We start from the raw sequence: 19,618 nt of genomic DNA on the forward strand, positions 1-19,618 counted from the left end.
TTTATTAGTGACAAATGTGTAATGCCAAGGGTTCATTTTTAATATTGTGTGCATCACAAGATATTTTGTATTAACAATAAAGTTGACCCAATTTTATATCCTATATATCAATTAATTTCGATTTCAAATCATTTTTTAAAAATTTAAATTGTGATCTTCTTAAATGACACTCGCTATCTCATTAAATTTTTTAAGCAAACACTTTTTTTTAATACATAATACTTAAGTTTTTTATTTTTTTTATTATACATCTTTTACTCTTATATTAGCTTGCCACCTATACGTACGTCTTGGACAGTATTTTTGTGTGTATTTTATTAGGATAGTAAATATATATTATATTAAAAGAGATATTTTTAAGAATAAAAAAGTTAATGATAATTGACATTATTTTTTTTATTTTATCTTTTATCGATATTATTATTATTATTTTTTAGAAAATTAAGGTTTTTATTTAATAAAATAAGGAAATAAAAATATTAGATTCTTATTTGTGAAAAAATTGTGTAGATATATAAGTAGAAAATATTGAATATTAAAAAATATATCATCAACGTATTAAATTACTTCAATTACAAAAAATAAATAAATAAAAATGATTAAAGATTGAAGAATATTTCAATAAAATTAATTACCAAGATATTTGATTATTTTAAACAAAAAAACTAATATAAATTTTAAACTCAGTCAAAGTCAAACAAACATGCCTATTTCTACATATAAGATGTTTGATAGAGTTAGAAGAACACACTTTTAAAGTATAAGAAATTAATTCTAAGAAAATGACATAAACAAATACTCATTCTAAAGGCTATATATTAAAACTTATTAATCTTCATAATTATATTTTAAATTTTAATGGGCACACCATGTATTAGATGATAAAAAGAATTGAATGTTTAGGAAATGAATGTGTGTTTTAAAATAAAAGAGAGTTGTTAGTTACAGTTGAGAAAAAAAAACACAAGTGTTATTTGTCCTTTGTTTTTTATTAAAAATGATAGAACATACAACATTGTTGAGTTTGACTACCCAACCAATATTCAAAGTACCAAGAGAAAGTGAAAGCGAAGTCTTCAAACTGAAGCCATCATTAAGCACCAATCTATGAATCTCCTTGGAAATTACATGAAACCAAACTTAAACTGCGTGTGCGGGCTACCTTGTAACGCATTTTTTTTATCACTCTACTTCAATTTTTTTCCTACATTCACCTAAAAGAATGTTAAGATATAAACAAAATAAAACAAAAAAAATGACATTAATTTATTAAAAAGTAAATTTTAAATCTAATTAAACTTCATAAGACTGACTAAGATGAGATTTGTACTTTCTTATATATTTTTAATTGATCATATTTTTAATTGATGTAAGATTTCGAATGTGTTAATCCTTCTTACAAATGGTATTCATGTATCATTAACTTCGTACTAAAAAGTTTAGAAGACTCATTTGTAAATATATATTTCTTTTTTCAATTTCTGCACGTTTTTTTAACATAAAATTATAATAATAGAGCGATGAAATATCAAAATTGGCAACGTATTATACTTTAGTAAATTAAAGACAGCATTTACTTTAGTACATTTGTTTAGGACTATGGTTGGACAATTTGATTTTATAGAATAAGATTAATTTGTGGATACAGAAGGAAGTTGTCTTTCCGAATGAATCGGAACACGCAATAGTGATAGGCAACACGGCTCTATGAATAGAAGGAAATGAAAATGGTGGGTCTTATTTTTTATGAACAATTATTATCATATGCAACCTTCTTCAATAAGTGACTTTTATTTTCAATATTCATCACTCATTAACTACTTTTTTTTTATTAATAAGCTTTGCAATTATAATAGCTCTTGACTTTATAAGAGAATGGTACTTTGTACTCAATTTTTTTCTCTCTGGGTTGTTGCACATGTGATGGTGATGTACCTCAACCCAAAATGTATTCAAAATAGATACTCAAACTAAAAGTAAAATTAAGACTATACATACTTTTCTATATCTCCTATCATATTCAAATTCTTAACTTCTATTCATCATATATAAGTAATTAAATATACCAAGAATATATATAGAGAATAAAGAATCTATTATGTTTAATTTCTTTTTAAGAAATAGTATATTCCATGTAACAATGATATATACTGTAATTTAATATTTTTTCTTCTCTTTTTCTCATTGATTTATAAATGAGTAATGATATCATGACACATTTTTACATTTATTTGATATAGACTACAAGGATAAAATGATCATAAAAGTGTAAACTTTTGTATTGTTTCAAGAAAAAAAGAATAAAATATAAGTAAAGATAGTGTCAGATGAATGTAAAAAATTTAGGTATATAATTTTTTTTTATAAATACAACTTATGATAAAAAATAAATATTGAAAGCAACCCAACGTAAAAGAGCAGTTCATGAACAAATACATAAAACAATTTACCTTCCTCTTACCTATGTGAGATTTATTCTTGCATTTTTATTTATTTTTTCATTCTCATCTTGCAATATTTTAAATATTTTTTGATAAATAATTTAATATATCTTAGTACTAAATAATAATTAAAATTACACATGTAAAATAATATATATATATATATATATATATATATATATATATATATATATATATATATATATTCATGAACTAAATGCATATAACTTTTTGTAGATATTACAAATGTATTAGGACTTTTATTTCAAGATAATATTAGAAACATCTACCAATAATGAGTATTTGATTTTCTTTTTTTCCATTTGACTCAACATTTTAGTAAAATATAAATTGTTATTAAATTCCTAACTTGGTCACACTAAATCATCTATTTAGTAGTATTTCTACTTATACAACTACAACGTGTGAACTATTTATAACAATAATCAACAATTACACGTTTTTATTACAATTGAGCAAAATTTAAAATAATTTCACATAAAGAAATATATGCAATGAAAATAATCATTGAATTAGTATGTCATTTGAACAACGATTTATATGTAATTTGAGTGATATGACATAGTTTCCTCTAATCACTTTTATTGATATACTTAAAGAGGTAAGATAATTTATGTGGTCTCTTTCTCACTTGGATAAATAATATATAATCTAAAAGATTATAATGATAAATATATGAAAAAGCTATATAATCAAATTTTGAAATGATGATAATTTGGTTTAAAATAAATAATTATGCGTGAAAACGAATAGAATATTAAATTTTTAAAGTATTTTTTGCTCCATATAATAAATATTACTATTTTAAATTATATATAACTTGAAAAACTCCCCTAGGCTACTTTTGTTAATACTGTCATTCGCAGAGAATACCTTGTTTTGGTAAATTCTTTTAAAATATTAAATATTTAAATTGAAAACTCAAAAAAAAAATCCCTCTAATATTTCTCTCTTTTTCTCCAACCTTAATATTTGAACTATATTTTATAATGATTTACTACTATATACTTCATTCACAAATTACACTTTTTCTATAAATAATTTATTCTCAAGATCCTCTTTATTGTGTCCCAACAAATACTGTATTTTTTATCCCTTAAAACGATTTTCCAATCATATCCTATGATGTGGACGAATTCATTGATTTCAATTATTAAACATAATTAGCATACTACAAAAAATAAATAAATAGAATAAAATAAAACAAACTTATGTTATTTAAGTCAAAATACGTTTATGACAAAAGTAAACAAATAATAATACAATAATATTATAATAAAAATAACGGTCCCTTTCAGAAATAAGAAGCGAACAATTAATATGTATTATTATTGAAGATGAATTTGTTCATTTCAAACTAAGTAAAACCCTTCTTTTATATATTGCATAAATACTTTAATAATTAGTAATATGAACTATATTTAGAAGAGAGTAATTAATATTTATCATCACCTTTTGAAAAAAAAAGTATAATTATAATTAAAAATAAGTAGGTTATTTAATTTTATGCGAATAATTAAAAAATTTAAAACCTACAAAAGAATTATAAAAAAAATATATCAAAATTCTCTTGTTCAAAAACAATACACACAATTCCGGAAGGGATATTTACGATTTGTTCAGGAACAAAAGTCGCATATTCAATATACTCTAATTTTCTAAAAGATTTGTTTTCATTATATCATTTTAAAATTGAAGGTAATATTATTACTTTTTCAATTTTTACGCTTTTAATATGAGATGGTATCTGATATTTATTAATTTTAAATATAAATATTAAATGACAAGATAAAAAGATACATAAGAATGTACGAGCTTTTATATTTTCAAAAGTTTGAGAGAATTGAGAAAAACTCTAATTAATTAAACTTGTATAATTTATTTCCTTCGTTGGATCAAAAGGCAAGGGCAGAATGGGAATGAGGAAAAAGAAAAAATTGTATATATATGGAAGCACACTCCGTGACAGTTGGTTGGCGTGGTGATTCATTTCCACAAGATGGAAGCGTCGCCGCCACCACGCACCATCCTCGGTAGGTACCAGCTCACGCGATTCCTTGGCCGCGGCAACTTCGCCAAGGTCTACCAGGCGCGCTCACTCGTCGACGGCGCCACGGTGGCCGTCAAGGTCATCGACAAGTCCAAGACGGTCGACGCCGCCATGGAACCCCGCATTGTGCGCGAGATCGACGCTATGCGCCGTCTCCAGAACCACCCAAACATCCTCAAAATCCACGAGGTTCTCGCCACGAAGACCAAAATTTACCTCGTCGTCGACTACGCCGGCGGCGGCGAGCTCTTCTCCAAGATCTCCCGGTGTGGCCGCCTCCCGGAGTCTCGGGCGCGGCGCTATTTCTCCCAACTCGTCTCTGCGCTCCTCTTCTGCCACCGCCACGGCATCGCGCACCGCGACCTCAAGCCGCAGAACCTCCTCCTCGACGCCGCCGGCGACCTTAAGGTCTCTGACTTCGGCCTCTCCGCACTCCCGGAACACCTCCGTGATAACCTCCTCCACACCGCATGTGGCACGCCGGCCTTCACTGCGCCGGAGGTCCTACGCCGCGTCGGCTACGACGGTTCCAAGGCCGACGCTTGGTCCTGCGGTGTCATTCTCTACAACCTTCTCGCCGGCCAGCTCCCCTTTGACGATTCGAACATTCCTGCCATGTGCCGCCGAATATCCCGCCGCGACTATCAATTCCCGGCGTGGATCTCAAAATCCGCGCGCAGCCTCATCCACCAATTGCTGGACCCCAATCCTAAATCGCGAATTTCGCTTGACAGAGTTTTCGATAACAGATGGTTAAGGGATAAGAAGCATGTTTGCTATAATGTGTTGGAGGAGAGTGTTGTGGAGTCTGATTTATATAACAAGTGCTGCGACGGTTACAAATTGGGGATGAACGCTTTTGACATAATATCAATGTCGTCGGGGTTGGACTTGCGAGGGCTGTTCGAAACGACGTCGGAGAAGGGGAGGCGGAGGGAGAAGAGGTTCAGTTCGGAGAAGAGCGTGGGAACGGTGGAGGCGAAGGTGAAGGAGGTTGGGGAGAGGTTAGGGTTTAGGATTGAGGTTGGAAAGAACGGTGTAATTGGGCTAGGAAAGGGGAAAGTGGGTTTGGCAGTTGAGGTGTTTGAGATTGTGTCTGACTTGCTCCTTGTTGCTATTAAAGTTGTAGATGGTGCTATGGAGTTTGACCAACTTCATTGGGATGATTGGAAACTTGGCCTTCAAGATGTTGTTCTCTCATGGCATCACAATGAGTAATTCTCCCAACAGCAGAGTACTCTGTTTTATTACTGTTTTGCACTATAGAATGATGAAGTCTTGTGTACATAAGCAGAATCAGTAGCACAGTTTCATCTCAGCCTTTTCTCAGTATGTGCATATCATTAACTTTTATTAAGTTATTTTATAAATAAATCACTCTGAATAAAATCATAGTTTTGTTAAGTACACAGCATTTTGGTTCAGCTAGAAATCGGTTTGATGGATTGTATGTTACTAGTTTTCATTAAGGTAGAAGTAAAAATTACTTTCTCTTTAACTATATAATTATAAAAAGTGCTTTGTGATTAAAAATCCACCGACACTGATCTTGTCCTAATCCATTTTATTATAGAATATCAATTATACCGACATATGGTCTATATAATAGTAAATTTTTAAAAAATTGGGTACGAACATAAGTAATATATATTATTACATTTTATATATTTTTTTATTTTAAAATTATTGAAACATAACTAAATAATCTCAATTTATTTTTTATTTTTTATCACAATCTTTATTTAACAGTTTTTTTTCCACCTGAAATCGCGCATCATCAAATCAAGTTTTTATGGTATACATGGTAAGTATTATGGAATTTTAATTATATATAACTAATTAACAGTTATATTATTTCTATATTAGTTATTGAAAACCTATTTCCTTTTAACATTTAATCTTTATAATATAATATTTACAATAAAACTAAAATACAAATAAAGTACAGAATAAATACAAATTTTTACGAGTATAACCAATCATGCACCCCTCACTGACCCTGTTTTGAGAAAAACATTCGTTTCAGTTTACTTTTCTCTTTCTCCTTTATTTTTAAAAAATTAATATGAGAATATTTCTCTATGAAAAAAAACTCAGCCGATCATCATGGTGTAACACAAGCAAAAGAGATATACCGCTATAAGAAAAAAGATAAACACTTTGGATTTTCATGCACTTAACTATTTATGAAAAATAAATTAGAAAAAGTCTAACATATTACCTTTTATCTCTAATAAATAAATCTGTTAATATTTATGACAAATCAATTAGCCCTTCTTCCAATTGCATGTATTGGCACATCACTTCACTTTAACAATGAATACCTGGTAATTTAATGTTGTAACAAGCAGTCAGAAAGTAGTGTAAAAGATTTTCATGAATTAAATATTTGAGAGAGTGAATTTAGTAATGGTACCTTCCAGATAAGAGGATCAAAATCACGTCTTGACAGCCTCTCTGATACGGGGGTATCGATGAGCCCATCGAGAGAAGCCTGCAGAACAAGAGTTAGAAAATGCAAGGACCTCAAAAGCCTTTGGTGCTCTAATAACTAGCATTACAGTAAACATAATCACCAGATGAGACAATTTCTGAAAGATCCATATCCTCTTTAGTACCCTGCAACAGATAACCAATCAGGTGTTAGCACGGAACCGAACCATAACTCGTAGATTTGACAACACTTGATATCAAAATCAATGCATGAGATGTATATGTACTATGTATATGGATTCAAATCATATCTTTATCATAATCAAATCATATAACAAAAAAATAAAGACAGAAAGAGAGACCAAGGATTTTCAAAACTTAAAGGATACTATTCAACAAAGATTGTTACACAACTGTTCTATTTGGCGTGGAAAGACACATTATTGAGATCATTGAACATAAACGTATATAGGGCATAAATAGAATTACTTTTGCCTAATTCTTTACAAAGTAGTTCAGCTGCAACAGTATTTTCTAAATAAACAATGCAACTTTAGACAAATTAACAATTAACAATGAAAGGGCAATGCACCTGTTCTGATGAAGTCAGACATCTTGCAATGAGCAGATAAAGAGTGCGAAGAGTGCTATAGTTGAAATCAGGTCGATTCAAAAGAGCCTCTTCTGATGTATACTCAAAAACCAGTGCACAGATGCTTGCAGCCATCATCATACTAGACATTTCATCAGTGTTATCTACAAACCATGTTTCAACAACTAAGTTAAGATACATGCTTTACTTCATACTGTCAATTCATCAAATGAAGTAAAAAAAATAAATGGTACTTGTCAGAGATACAGTCAACAGTAAAAGGATCGCTCAGCAACATACATGAAATTTCCATGGTGAAATGTTTCTAAGCATTCCATCTAATTTACTAGGATTTTATAATTTTGGAAGTCATAATTCTCTCATGGGGCCCTGTCACACATAACATAATAAACACTGGCCCAAGCGTGGCAAGATCCTGTTCAAGAATACTTGCCTTCCCTTTGGAGATTTGATTATAGTATCTCAGCATGACTGAACAATTCCCTCCGTAAGAATTTTATCTTTTTTTCTCCACTGTGAGATCTAATTACAAAAAATTACCTTCTCTCACATTCATTGATGATAAAATACTAGTTTTGATGTTAAGGGTTTCACTCATTGTTCATTCCATTCCATATCACCCAAAAAGATATAATATTGAAGAATACAAGATAAACTCAGTTACACGGTTTTATTAAACAATACAAGATTACTATCACACAAAAATTAACAACTGTAGTTGGAGACTAAAATCTCATAAATCTCACTAAAATCTCATACTTCCAACATGTAACTTATGTTCCATATATCATTGAATACATGTAACTTATGTTCCATATATCATTGAATCCCACCATGCTCTGCAGCTCCCACACCCTAGCGGGCAAGTTGTGTTCCTTTTGATTAGTTACAAGCGAGCACAGCAATGTTGGTATCACCACTTGAACTACTTGTTTGCAGCTGAGACATGGTAAAAAATTCTCATACTAGTTGATAAGAACCTTTAGTGAATCACACTACACAAGAGCTGGCCGTTGTAGTCAGAGGGCTCAAAGGTATAATCAAATACCTCCAGTGTGGAACTCAAGTCACATCTTGCTAGTGGATCATAGCAAGATTACATGCCTAGTTTATATCGTCTCAAGAAAAAACTTTGCTTCACTTTGGCTTTTCAGCAAAGTACAACTGAAAAAAAATGTTCGTTTTACTGTATTTCTGGACAAAACATCACATCCTCCCACAACTAAGTTTAAATTCTCATGTATGATGATTATAAGAATTTTGTACATGATTCAAACCCTAAGGCTACTCTCTCACATTTACACCAAAAACTGATCTGAAATTTAGCAGTAAGGTACAAGGCACTGGGGTAGTCAAGCCTGAGAAACAGAAATCACCTGCTTCAATAGATACATACATGCTACTTAGGTACAAGGCTATTCTCGCACATTTTAAATATGCTTGAGAAAACACTAATTTTAATGGTTGCTGACAAGTATCGTACCTGAGCAATAAGCTAATGCTTTAAGAAGACGAACAATAGCAGACTCATCCAACATCATATGCATTTTGTCTTTCTACAGTAAAAAAGGTGATACTCGTGTCAAATTTTGCAAAATCAATATATTATTAGAAGGCTGGTCACTATGATAAGAAAATCACCTTCAATAGTAGGTTCACTATTGTATCACACGCCAAAAAAATGCAACCATTGTCCTCAAGAAAAGCATTTGACCCAACTAACTTATTGAAGCAATCTAAAACCTACAAATAAAAACAATATATTTAGCAGCCAGACAATAAAAATTGTTCTGTTACTACTGTTATTGAATGATGTTATTGCAATAATTGAAGGGATTACTTGTAACTATGTATCTTGTACACACATGAGCACTCTTATTTCTAATGCAGAAGAAAAACGTTAATAAGGAACAATATCAATAACTAATAATGTGCAATATTTTCTAAGATATTTCCTTACTTAACGTAATCAAACTATATCATATTTCCCTATTTAATATAATTAAATCATATCTTGAAGGCTTTCCATCAAGCTAGTGCACATGTATCATGAGTCAAGTTCCTTACAAATGTCATCAACACAAAACTTCTTGATAAACTTGGTGAACATGTCGGTTGCTAGAGCTAACAAAGTCTATAATGACAAAGCTTCACACGTTGGTTGGGTGCAAGTGTGTAAAGATCACGTGTTTAGGAACTTGCAGCCCATAGCAGTTGTTGACCTTTAGTCAGGCAACATAGTGGTCCCTCGAGAAGGGTGGTGGCTCTGATTGCAAGGTCACATTAGAGGTCAAAGGATGCAACCGGTGAACCGAAAATGCTTGGATGGTGTAACAGCTGCCAAGAGCAAAAGTGATCATAGAGTAGGACAGCTAAGGAGGAGAAAAATATGATCAGAAGACATGACGACTGCCAAAGAGAAGAAATGCTCACAAGGCATGGCGGTTACTAGAGCAAAAATGCTCAAAGAAAGCTGCAATTGTCAGAGAGCAAAAATGTTCCCGAGGTTATTGTTTAGCCAAGATGAAAATAAAGAAGTCAGAATGACAGTCAATGAACGACAACAACTACAAATCAAAGTGACAAAGCAAGTGAATGACACAGAGCGACAAATATAATCAGATACAACAGAAGAGGTGACTAATTAGAGTTTCAATTTTTTTGTTTAAGGGAACTTAGCAGTGGAATAGTGGCAAAGCATGTTGACGAGGATGGTACCACTCTGATATCGTTAAAAAAATTATTCGTAACCGAGCATCTTATGTGCATTTGAGTAGTCTTATTATAATAAAGAAGAAATACAATAATAAGGAACAAAATCAATAAATAATAATGAGAAATATTTTCTAAGATATTCCCCTGTTTGATGTAATCAAACTATATCTTTAACAGCAATAAATGTGAAAGCCATGTGAGAATATCAAAATGAACTACACATCAATCAAGCAATCGTTAGACTCTTGATTTACTTGTAAGGATTAACCTTTAAGGAAATGCATTAATAAGCGAACATTAAAAAAAGAGGAAGGATAAATGGAAATTTTAAATTTAAAAATACAAGTATTGGAACCAAAAAGTAACTCACAGCCTCAAGTCCTTTGCATGAAGCCAAAGCTTTGCATCCTTCAATCTTCATAGTAATTTGAGACAGCATAGGTAGAAGAAAGCAAACAGAGTAGAAGGGCCTGGAACATAGAATTAAATTATGCAAATGCTCCACGATAAAGGAATTTTCTTTTGCCCATAATTATCTTTGAAGATACCTTTGTTCATCTTCACCTTCAATGGAAAGCATATACCCTAAAAGATCTTGAACCTTCTCCTTGCATGCTAGGGGTGCTTCTGCAAGATAGCTGAAACAAAAACTATCCAAATTAGCATAAGATGAAGGAACAATGTGAAAATTGATGAAACAACTATCTAAATTAGTTTAAGATGATGTATACAATTGCAATTTGCTTCTAGAAAATAAATTAAATCTGCATGTTTCTTTCCTGATACTACACATACATTGTGTTAAAAGGTGGACTATAAATCTAACTCAACCTTACAAAACCGGCTTATAATGTGAGACTTGAATCCACTTATATAATATGAAATCGTCTTATTTTTAGTTGATGTGGAATCTCCAAACACACCCGTCACAAAAAATATATATCTCGAATGTGAGACTAAATATTAATGAGTGGTCTAATAACGACGGTAGCAAGTAACATGATAGACCCAACAAATAATAAATCTCTCTAGGATAGACTCTAACTCATGACTCTGATACCATGTTAAGAAGTAGACTTTAAACCTAACTAAACCTTACAAAATTGGCTTATAAGGTTGAGTTAAGCTTAAAGTCCATCTCTTAACATAGGATTAGAGAATCATAAGTTAGAGTTTGTGCTAACGAGATTTGTTGTTTGTTGCGCCTATTGTGCCACCTGTTATTTGACTGTTATTAGACCATCCATCAATATCTAGTTTCACGCTCGAAATGTATATACCTTGACATGAAGGAGGTGTGTTGGAAATCTTACGTCAATTAGAGATAAGATGATTTCATAGTATATAAATGGGTACAAATCTCACCTTATAGGCTGGTTTTGGAGGGTTGAATTAGGCTTAAAATCACTTCTTAACACACTGCAATGATATGACAGTGAAAGCATGAATAATATACAGATTAAGAAGGTCTATCATTGTTAAAACTTTTACATAACAAATGCCACACCAATATATGAAAGATGTCTTCCATATATGATTTGACATAAATCATTGTTAATCCATCAAGAGTCAAAGTAAACATAATTCAAAAGAAAGTAACAGTAAAACATACCTCCCAATAATTCGCACTGAAGCAAGTAAATCATCCCCTTTCTTTTGCCCATGTTCCTGTATGATTTCATAATTATAATTTGCTATAAGTTTGTAAACAAGATAAAGAGAGTAGGAGAGAATAATACTATAATGAGATGAACTGTATATATTTCAGAATGCAGTACAAAGTATGTTAAAGAGAAAAACAACTGGTATAATGAAAATGAATTGTATAAAAGATAATGAGTCTCTGGTTACCCAAGTATTTATACTACAGTTGCCACCAACAATGACTCTGAACACTAATAATTAAAATTACATTAAGCAATTAAACATCAGCCTTACCTTTGCATCTTCCAAATACTCTAGTACAACAGCAATTGTCTCGTTAAGCTGGAGAATCAGCTTTGTTAGTGTGCCTTCATCTAGGAGGTTTCCTGTAAAAGAAAGAGTACGATGAAGATGCATTATACTCAATTAACAAGAACTTAACCACAGAGACATGTTTCCAAAAGTGTCAGCAGCACCGGTTTCAAAATGTGAGACAAGTATCACATTACCAAGTAATCAAAATCACAATAGAAATAAAATCCGAATTTCCAAATGGTATCCATATCCATATAGTTTACAATTGACAATACTAGTTCACTATATGGGAGTACAAACAACTAACCAGCATGATTAAAAATTACATTATGTTGAAACCTTTTAGTATCATTTGAAATGTAATTAAAAGCCATGTATTCATATTCTCACCCATATACGTTCTAAAAATGCTGCTGAAAATACTAGACACTCTAATCTTCACATTTAACAGATAATAGAATTGAGAAGAACCCCTCCAGCCCAAATTTATCTTTTATACATACATACGTACGTCTCTGTGTGTGTATTCAAATTAACGTTTGTGATGAAACAGAATTTAAAGGCTGAGTGAATTGGGTTTCTTTGAATATACCATCATTTTCCTCAACATTTGATATTAATTTTATTATCTTCTCAACCAAAGAGTAAGCAACAGCCACATTATGTTGCTTCGTAAAAATTGCTTCAGCAGTAGCTGAAGTATCCTGAGGCGCTTCATATTTCAAATATGCCAGCTCATTCAGTAGAACAGCAATTTCGACCCTTGACTGCTCCAAGACAAGCAAAAGGCACCTAAAATGGGAAGGGGTGAGAAAATAAACCAAGACACTCAATGCAGATGAATAAAAAAATTATTAGCAAGCACAACTTACATGTTAGCTGAAGCTGGATCTCGTGCATCATTTGTGTTTACTTGGCTAACCAACCAATCCTCTCCATGCATGGAAACCATAGACTCGGCTAAAATGAGAGCCTGCAACCTTTCAGCAGGAGCTGTACATGAATAATAAATCAACCAATTCATACAGCTTAGTGTTTTATTGTCTTAAAAAACCATAATGCAGTACAGTAAGATAAGAACATCTAATATAAAACTTCAGATTAACCATATGAAAGTGCAAAGAGGAAGTGTCCTTCCATCCACAACCTTTCCTTCAAACCAACCACCTAATTAAAACTAACTCTCCAGACTAGAGAACAGGAATTAGTCCATAAAGTGTTCAGTTTCTTGCCACAACATAGCCTGCTATCTTTAAACCTTTCAGTATGCAAGATCAAACAAGTATGTAATTTGTTACAGCATTTATATGGTGCATTTATAAATACTGTAACTTGCATTTATTTTTTCATTCATACTTTATAGCTTCATATGTTAGCACTTTTATTTGGATTTTTTTCCTTTTAACGTGATTTGTTGATGTGGCAATGAACAATTATTGAAATAGGGAACTGAGGAGGTTGATTACAGCCTTTCATTTCCTCTGTGCGAGTGTAACCAACCAATGCATATATGTGCTAGTTACGTTTTGCAATAGACAGATTACCATCAAAATATTTTTTTTTCTCAGTCTCTCATCTCTGTTACTCTTATCCTTGAACACAGGGAATCATTCCTTAAATTTTAATTCCCCAGTCCATAGAGTTTTCTATACTCAGAGTTCATTCTCGCTACATACATTCCATCTCATTATTTTTATCAGCTGAGGGAAAATTGCTAAAATTACAAGTTTAAAGTACCAAATGAAAGAATGCATCAAGAGAAACTGAAACAACAGGTAAAATGTACTGTGCACATAATTAAGTAAATTGTCTCAACATACCAACACGGTTCTGCAGAACAGCTATTATACCAGTGTGGATATTGGTTGACCAGCTATCTTGAGGATGTAATCGCAGGGCATTACGAAGTTGTGTCTGAAAACGTGGATTGCTTGTAGTCAGTTGCAAGGTAAATGAATTAAGTTGCACATACATAAGTTATAAAAATAGATATCTTATTATGCTCAAAGTATATAGATTTCAATCCAAGAAGGTCATGAAAAAAATTCAATAAATCAGTTCAATTTATAAAATTGTGGTCATCCACAAGGTAGGTTGGACATATCGGTCTCCTAAGGTGCATAAACCATCAATTCAAAATAGACCCTTTATGTGAAAACGTTATATATTATGAACCAAATTCTTCAACAAGAAATGCCCTTCATTTACACTGCAGAGGAATGACTAGAATATGGAGAACAGCACCTAATTTCTGATCTAGAAGTAACTTGATAAAATATCAGGAAAGAAAGAACTCTAAATAAACCAAATTCCAGGGCCATATGAATTTAAGTAGATTTTATCTTCATGTATACTAGAATATCATTATGCCATAAAACCACGCCAGAAGGAAAACAAAGTAAGACAAGATCACATACAGAATCTTTTGAGGTAAGAATGGCATTCAGCAAGTGGAGAGCTTCAAATTTCAAGGAATTGTGCAAGACAGCAAATTGCCTTGCTATTGCTGCCACCTGTAGAGGAACGTGTCAAAAATATTGCTTCACCAAAGACATTATATATGTTTATTTACCATGATGCAAGATTAGTTAATAAAAATGAAAACAAATTAAGTACCAAATAGAAATATTATAGAAACACACTTACAATAACTGAAATGTCAGATAAGTCATTATTCTGGAATATTTCAAAGGACATCCTACCCAGAATCAATTGCAGAAGTTTGAAAGATAATTCCATCAAATGTGAACCTGCAAATTAGGAGCATATGTTTATAATTCCCATGTTAGTAGATGTGTTATATACACACTAAAAATGTGGTTTTTACAAATAAGAACTAGTTTTAAACCCGTGCCTAATTATTCTGGACCAATATCTTGTTGATATCAGTTACAGAGCTCAAACACAGATACATGAATAGTACAGCCTTGTTTACCAATAAATTTCATTCCTAACTTTTGTGCATACTGTTTTAGTGTGAAAGCAAGCATTCCTAACTGCCAATGGTTTCACTCAGTCCCTTACTTTTCAGTACGGTGTGAAAGCAAGCATTACCAGCAGACAATAAAATCTTACCGTCTTGCAAAGCACTCATTTGAGAAGCTAATATCTTGATGCCTTCAGATTCACAAAATCTCGTGATTCCATTTCCAGAAGCAGCTGACACCAAGTACAAAAACTCATAGCATTCTTGAAGAACAGACGAGCCAGACCTTAACAAGAGATTAAAAAATAAACAAAAAAAGGACTAGCTGAAGGCAAAAATAAGGTGTATGAAAGCAAGTGTAGATCATTACTGGGTGGATATTACTTCTAACACAAGTGAAATATTCAAAACCATGTCCTCCGAAGAAGCTATATCTGGAACGCGACAAAATGCAGCAAGAACAGTGATAGATAGGCTTAAATATGCATCGCGATTCTCATTGAAGCCACTTCCCATACCTAATTAAAAAAAAAAAAACGTGAAAAACACATTAGAAATGAATAAAGAAGGAGCAAGAAAAAAGTAAGTACCAGTTCTAAGAAGGCGATACAGAAAGCGAGGGCCAACCGCATCATACACTCTCCGAAGAGAGGAGTGATCCTCAGCTTTGCAGAACTTGGTGACGAGAAGTAGGCCAGCAAGACGCTGTTCGTCTCGCTCTCCTTTCAGCAGTTTCAAGCAGTCCTCCAGGTTGGGACTCTGAGTTCCCTTCATTCATGAACACCATTCACAATTTATATATTCAGAAAACAGAGAGAAACAACGGAAAATGCATAGATGAAAGTGGTGTAGGAAGTACCTGTTCAGGTTCAATGGAAGGTTCCGCACTCATCTTCTCCTCAGACGTTGGTTCGGTAATTGTTATTAGGAGATTCAAACGATTTTCACCTAAATCAAACCGTAATAACTGTTATTACGGAGCAAGTCACAAATTGAAGTCCACCTAGAAAGCTACCTAGCGGGAACAGGGAAGCGATGGTGAACTTCCGGAAAAACGCAGGGGAGATTAGTAGAGAAGAAAGAAGAAAGCACTAGAGAATGAGAGTAAAACGAAATTAAAATTAAGTAGAAAATATTATTCAATATATATATATATATATATATATATATATATATATAAAATAAAAGGTAATAATTTCTAATTAAAATTTGAAATCGAAACACCTAATTCTTAATTGTAAAATTCAATTAAAAAAATCATTTTTCCTGAAGGCAACACAACACCACCATAAAATTCAGTCTTCCGCAGCGTAACCCTACCCAACCTCGCGTAGCTTCTACCCCCAAACTGCCGTAGGCGACGACGGCGACGGCGAGCAGAACAAGAGTGGAACCCTAATTCCCTAATCTGTGAGTTTTCTTCACTCTCCGATACCAAACCACTAAAAAAAGTTGAAAAAGAGAAGAGATAAAAGTTCAAAAGGTATCTTTTGTTAACGTGAATACAATAATTCACTCTCTTTGGATATTCTTGTAAACTCCACCCTTTGTGATCTCATTTCTTTGCGTGTTTAACTTCCCAATTTCCTAAGAACACTTTGCACATATTCATGTAATGTGTCAGTTGGTGGCTTTATCATATTTTTGGTCAAATACGAACACTTGAAATTTATAAGCTGTTTATATTGTTTTCCGAAACTAATCACAAATTGCATTGTTTTGTAGTTCTCCTACCTTGGAAGCTTTAGTTACGGTAGCCAGCATATTGATTTTAACACGGGATTTGCAAGTCCTATTTGAAGTGATTAGTGGGGGAAGATTGAAGTTTTGCTTTGAAATAATTGACATTGATTTTATGAATAATAGTGAGTTGGCTGTTGGTTGTCACTTCTGTGCACAAGGGCAAAGCCAGCAAGCATGTGGTAGTTGTTGTTTTATGTGAGAAGAAAAAGCGATACATTTGTAAACTTTTGCAAGTAAAATGGCAAACAGCAAATATGAGTATGTCAAGTGTTTTGAAGTTGAAGACGAGGTCATGTTTCCCAATATCATCCTTGTTTGGATCAATGCCTGTAGCCTTCATAAACCTTATGATCTAAACACGTTGAAGCTGATGAACTCTTGTGCTGTTGAAATTCTTGAAGAGTATGCAGATGTAGTCTTTGCATATGGATTTAGCGACGAGTATACTTTTGTATTGAAGAAGACCTCCAAGTTTTATGAAAGGCGTGTTAGCAAAGTGTTATCCATCATTACTTCATTTTTCTCCTCTGTTTTTGTGAGAAAATGGGGTGAATTCTTTCCGCACAAGGAACTGCAAAGTCCTCCTTCCGTCCATGGGCGAGTCATACCTTGTGCGTCCACAGAAGCCCTTCAAGCTTATCTTTTGTGGCGGCAGACTATTTGTCATTTGAGTAATCAACATGAACAATGCCTTTGGCGTCTTGTTGAACGTGGAATGAATGAGAAGGAAGCATGGGATTTTATCAAGGGTTTTGACAAAAGTGATCTAAACAATCTTTTATTCGATGAGTTCAATGTCAATTATAATACACTAGAGCCAATATTCCGACAAGGTTCTTGTCTTCTGAAGACAGTGGTAGAGGATGTTGTGAAATACACAGATAACGGTGCTCCAATTAAAAGGCACAGACGGAAGATAATCCCTGTGCATTCCAAGAAAATAGCTGGTAAGAGATTTTGGAATGAGCATATTGTTCTTTTGAAGGAACTTGGTGGTTTTATTGAAGAGATTAACAATGTGACTCCAGAGTATGTGAGATCCTTTGAGTTTGATAGCAAATTGATGCCATCTACATGGATTGTAGTTCGAATAGATGGATGCCACTTCCACAGATTTTCTGAGGTACATGAATTTGTGAAGCCAAATGATGATAGGGCCCTTAACCTGATGAATTTGTGTGCAGTTGCTGTCTTAGAAAAGTTTTGGGAGGATATAGTCTTTGCCTATGGGGTTAGTGATGAGTACAGTTTTATTATTAAGAAAACCTGTAATCTTTACCAAAGGAGAGCTAATAAAATGGTTTCAGCAATTGTGTCTTTCTTCACATCCACTTATGTGATGAGATGGAATGAGTTCTTCCCACAAAGCGAGTTAAAATACCCTCCTTCCTTTGATGGGCGAGCAGTGTGCTATCCATCTACTGAGATTCTAAGGGACTACCTTTCATGGAGACAGGTGGATTGCCACATCAACAATCAATATAACTCTTGTTTCTGGAAGCTAGTTGCATCTGGAAAAAGCAAAAGGGAAGCTCAGAATAGTTTAAAGGGTGGTCAGTTGCAAAAGAAAATTGAAGAATTGGCTATTGACTACAATAAATTACCAGTCATGTTCCGACAAGGATCCTCAGTTTATAGGGACAAAGTAGACACTGTTCCAACTCACGAGGAGAATGGTAACTCTTTTGAAAGTAAAGGAAAGGTCATTGTAGAACATGTTGACATTATTGGACCAACCTTTTGGTTGGAACACCTAAACATCCTTGACGAATAGCTGCATGTGTAGCCATTGAGTCTCCAAATTAAATTTTTACTTTATTTATTGTTGATGGAAATTTTTACTGGTTTTGTTTCACGTTCTAGGTTTTATATTTATATTTTCTCATTTAATTTGCTTGAAATCAGAAACTGCTATATATATTTTATTGCTTAAAGTACAAATACGCATGCCAAACCTATTTCCTTTTAACATTTAATCTTTATAATATAATATTTACAGTAAAACTAAAATTCAAATTGAGTACAGAATAAATACAAATTTTTACGAGTATAACCAATCATGCACCCTCACTGTCCCTGTTTTGAAAAAAACTTTCGTTTCAGTTTACTTTTCTCTATCTGCTTTATTTTAAAAAAATTAACAATCGGTATATTTGTCTCTGAAAACAAAAAAACTCAGCGGTTAATCATGGTGTAAAACAAGCAAAAGAGATACCGCTATAAGAAAAAAGATAAACACTTTGGATTTTCATGTACTTAACTGTTAATATTGATCAAAATTAAATTAGAAAAAGTCTAACATATCACCTTTTATCTCTAATAAATAAATCTGTTAATATTTATGACAAATCAAGTAGCCAATGTAAGTTTATGAGCTTAACACCGATTTCTCCATCTGAGTGGTAGCCCTTCTTCCAATTGCATGTATCGTTAGTACGGATCCTAACCAAAACTCGCAGATTTGACAACACAGAAATGGACTTTAAGCCGAATTCAATCTCACAAAACCGGCTTGTAGGGTGAGGTTTGCACCCACTTATAAACTATGAATTGACCTTCTCACACCGAAGTATATACATCAAAAAACGTGGAATTAAACATTTTTAATCGAGTGGAACAATATGCCTAGCAAACAACGAATATCGTTAAAATAGACTCTAACTATGGCTCTAATACCATGTTAGAAGTGGACTTTAAGCCTAACTCAACCCCACAAA

The 19,618-nt window shown here is 32.9% G+C and overlaps 3 protein-coding genes across 10 annotated transcripts; 2 read left to right on the forward strand and 1 right to left on the reverse strand.

Moving 5' to 3' along the window:
* The first annotated feature begins 4,411 nt into the window (after nt 1–4,411).
* Nucleotides 4,412–5,916, forward strand: LOC108324897 (CBL-interacting serine/threonine-protein kinase 7). The gene has a single exon (XM_017557838.2). It carries the CDS (start codon nt 4,462–4,464, stop codon nt 5,728–5,730), a length of 1,269 nt encoding a protein of 422 aa, XP_017413327.1. The 5' UTR covers nt 4,412–4,461; the 3' UTR covers nt 5,731–5,916.
* LOC108324269 (uncharacterized) lies at nt 4,434–16,583 on the reverse strand. Of its 7 annotated transcripts, XM_052874002.1 has the most exons (21): nt 16,479–16,583; nt 16,018–16,106; nt 15,749–15,926; nt 15,529–15,676; nt 15,308–15,444; nt 14,879–14,982; nt 14,650–14,745; nt 14,053–14,146; nt 13,105–13,225; nt 12,825–13,024; nt 12,212–12,303; nt 11,886–11,941; nt 11,639–11,692; nt 10,822–10,911; nt 10,644–10,743; nt 9,200–9,301; nt 9,042–9,114; nt 7,538–7,701; nt 7,089–7,131; nt 6,929–7,006; nt 4,434–6,836 (listed from the first exon to the last, which is right to left on the reverse strand). In XM_052874002.1, the coding sequence occupies exons 2-20, from the start codon at nt 16,048–16,050 to the stop codon at nt 6,951–6,953; spliced, it is 1,941 nt and encodes a 646-aa protein (XP_052729962.1). In that variant the 5' UTR covers nt 16,051–16,106; nt 16,479–16,583; the 3' UTR covers nt 4,434–6,836; nt 6,929–6,950. The 7 variants fall into 7 exon arrangements, 5 of the variants coding, with proteins under 5 accessions (XP_052729962.1, XP_052729960.1, XP_052729961.1 ...); XM_052874000.1 differs by lacking the exons at nt 11,639–11,692; nt 16,479–16,583 and having other exon boundaries at nt 16,018–16,281; XM_052874001.1 differs by lacking the exons at nt 16,018–16,106; nt 16,479–16,583 and having other exon boundaries at nt 15,786–15,908.
* LOC108324927 (tRNA(His) guanylyltransferase 1) lies at nt 16,430–18,756 on the forward strand. 2 transcript variants are annotated; one of them, XM_052874005.1, is made up of 2 exons: nt 16,430–16,568; nt 16,884–18,756. In XM_052874005.1, exon 2 carries the CDS (start codon nt 17,140–17,142, stop codon nt 18,673–18,675), a length of 1,536 nt encoding a protein of 511 aa, XP_052729965.1. In that variant the 5' UTR covers nt 16,430–16,568; nt 16,884–17,139; the 3' UTR covers nt 18,676–18,756. The 2 variants fall into 2 exon arrangements, with proteins under 2 accessions (XP_052729965.1, XP_052729966.1); XM_052874006.1 differs by having other exon boundaries at nt 16,501–16,641.
* Nucleotides 18,757–19,618: the final 862 nt, after the last annotated feature.

Source organism: Vigna angularis, chromosome 3 (genome assembly GCF_016808095.1).
Source record: "Vigna angularis cultivar LongXiaoDou No.4 chromosome 3, ASM1680809v1, whole genome shotgun sequence".
NCBI classification, from domain to species: Eukaryota; Viridiplantae; Streptophyta; class Magnoliopsida; order Fabales; family Fabaceae; genus Vigna; species Vigna angularis.

Coding starts and splice junctions, on each gene's coding strand:
- LOC108324897 (XM_017557838.2), top strand. CDS start 4,462: ATGGAAGCGTCGCCGCCACCACGCACCATCCTCGGTAGGTACCAGCTC.
- LOC108324269 (XM_052874002.1), bottom strand. CDS start 16,050: ATGAGTGCGGAACCTTCCATTGAACCTGAACAG. Junction 13,226..14,052: donor TGTTCTGCAGAACCGTGTTG/GTATGTTGAGAC, acceptor ATTCATGTACAG/CTCCTGCTGAAAGGTTGCAG. Junction 10,744..10,821: donor GAAGGTGAAGATGAACAAAG/GTATCTTCAAAG, acceptor TCTATGTTCCAG/GCCCTTCTACTCTGTTTGCT.
- LOC108324927 (XM_052874005.1), top strand. CDS start 17,140: ATGGCAAACAGCAAATATGAGTATGTCAAGTGTTTTGAAGTTGAAGAC.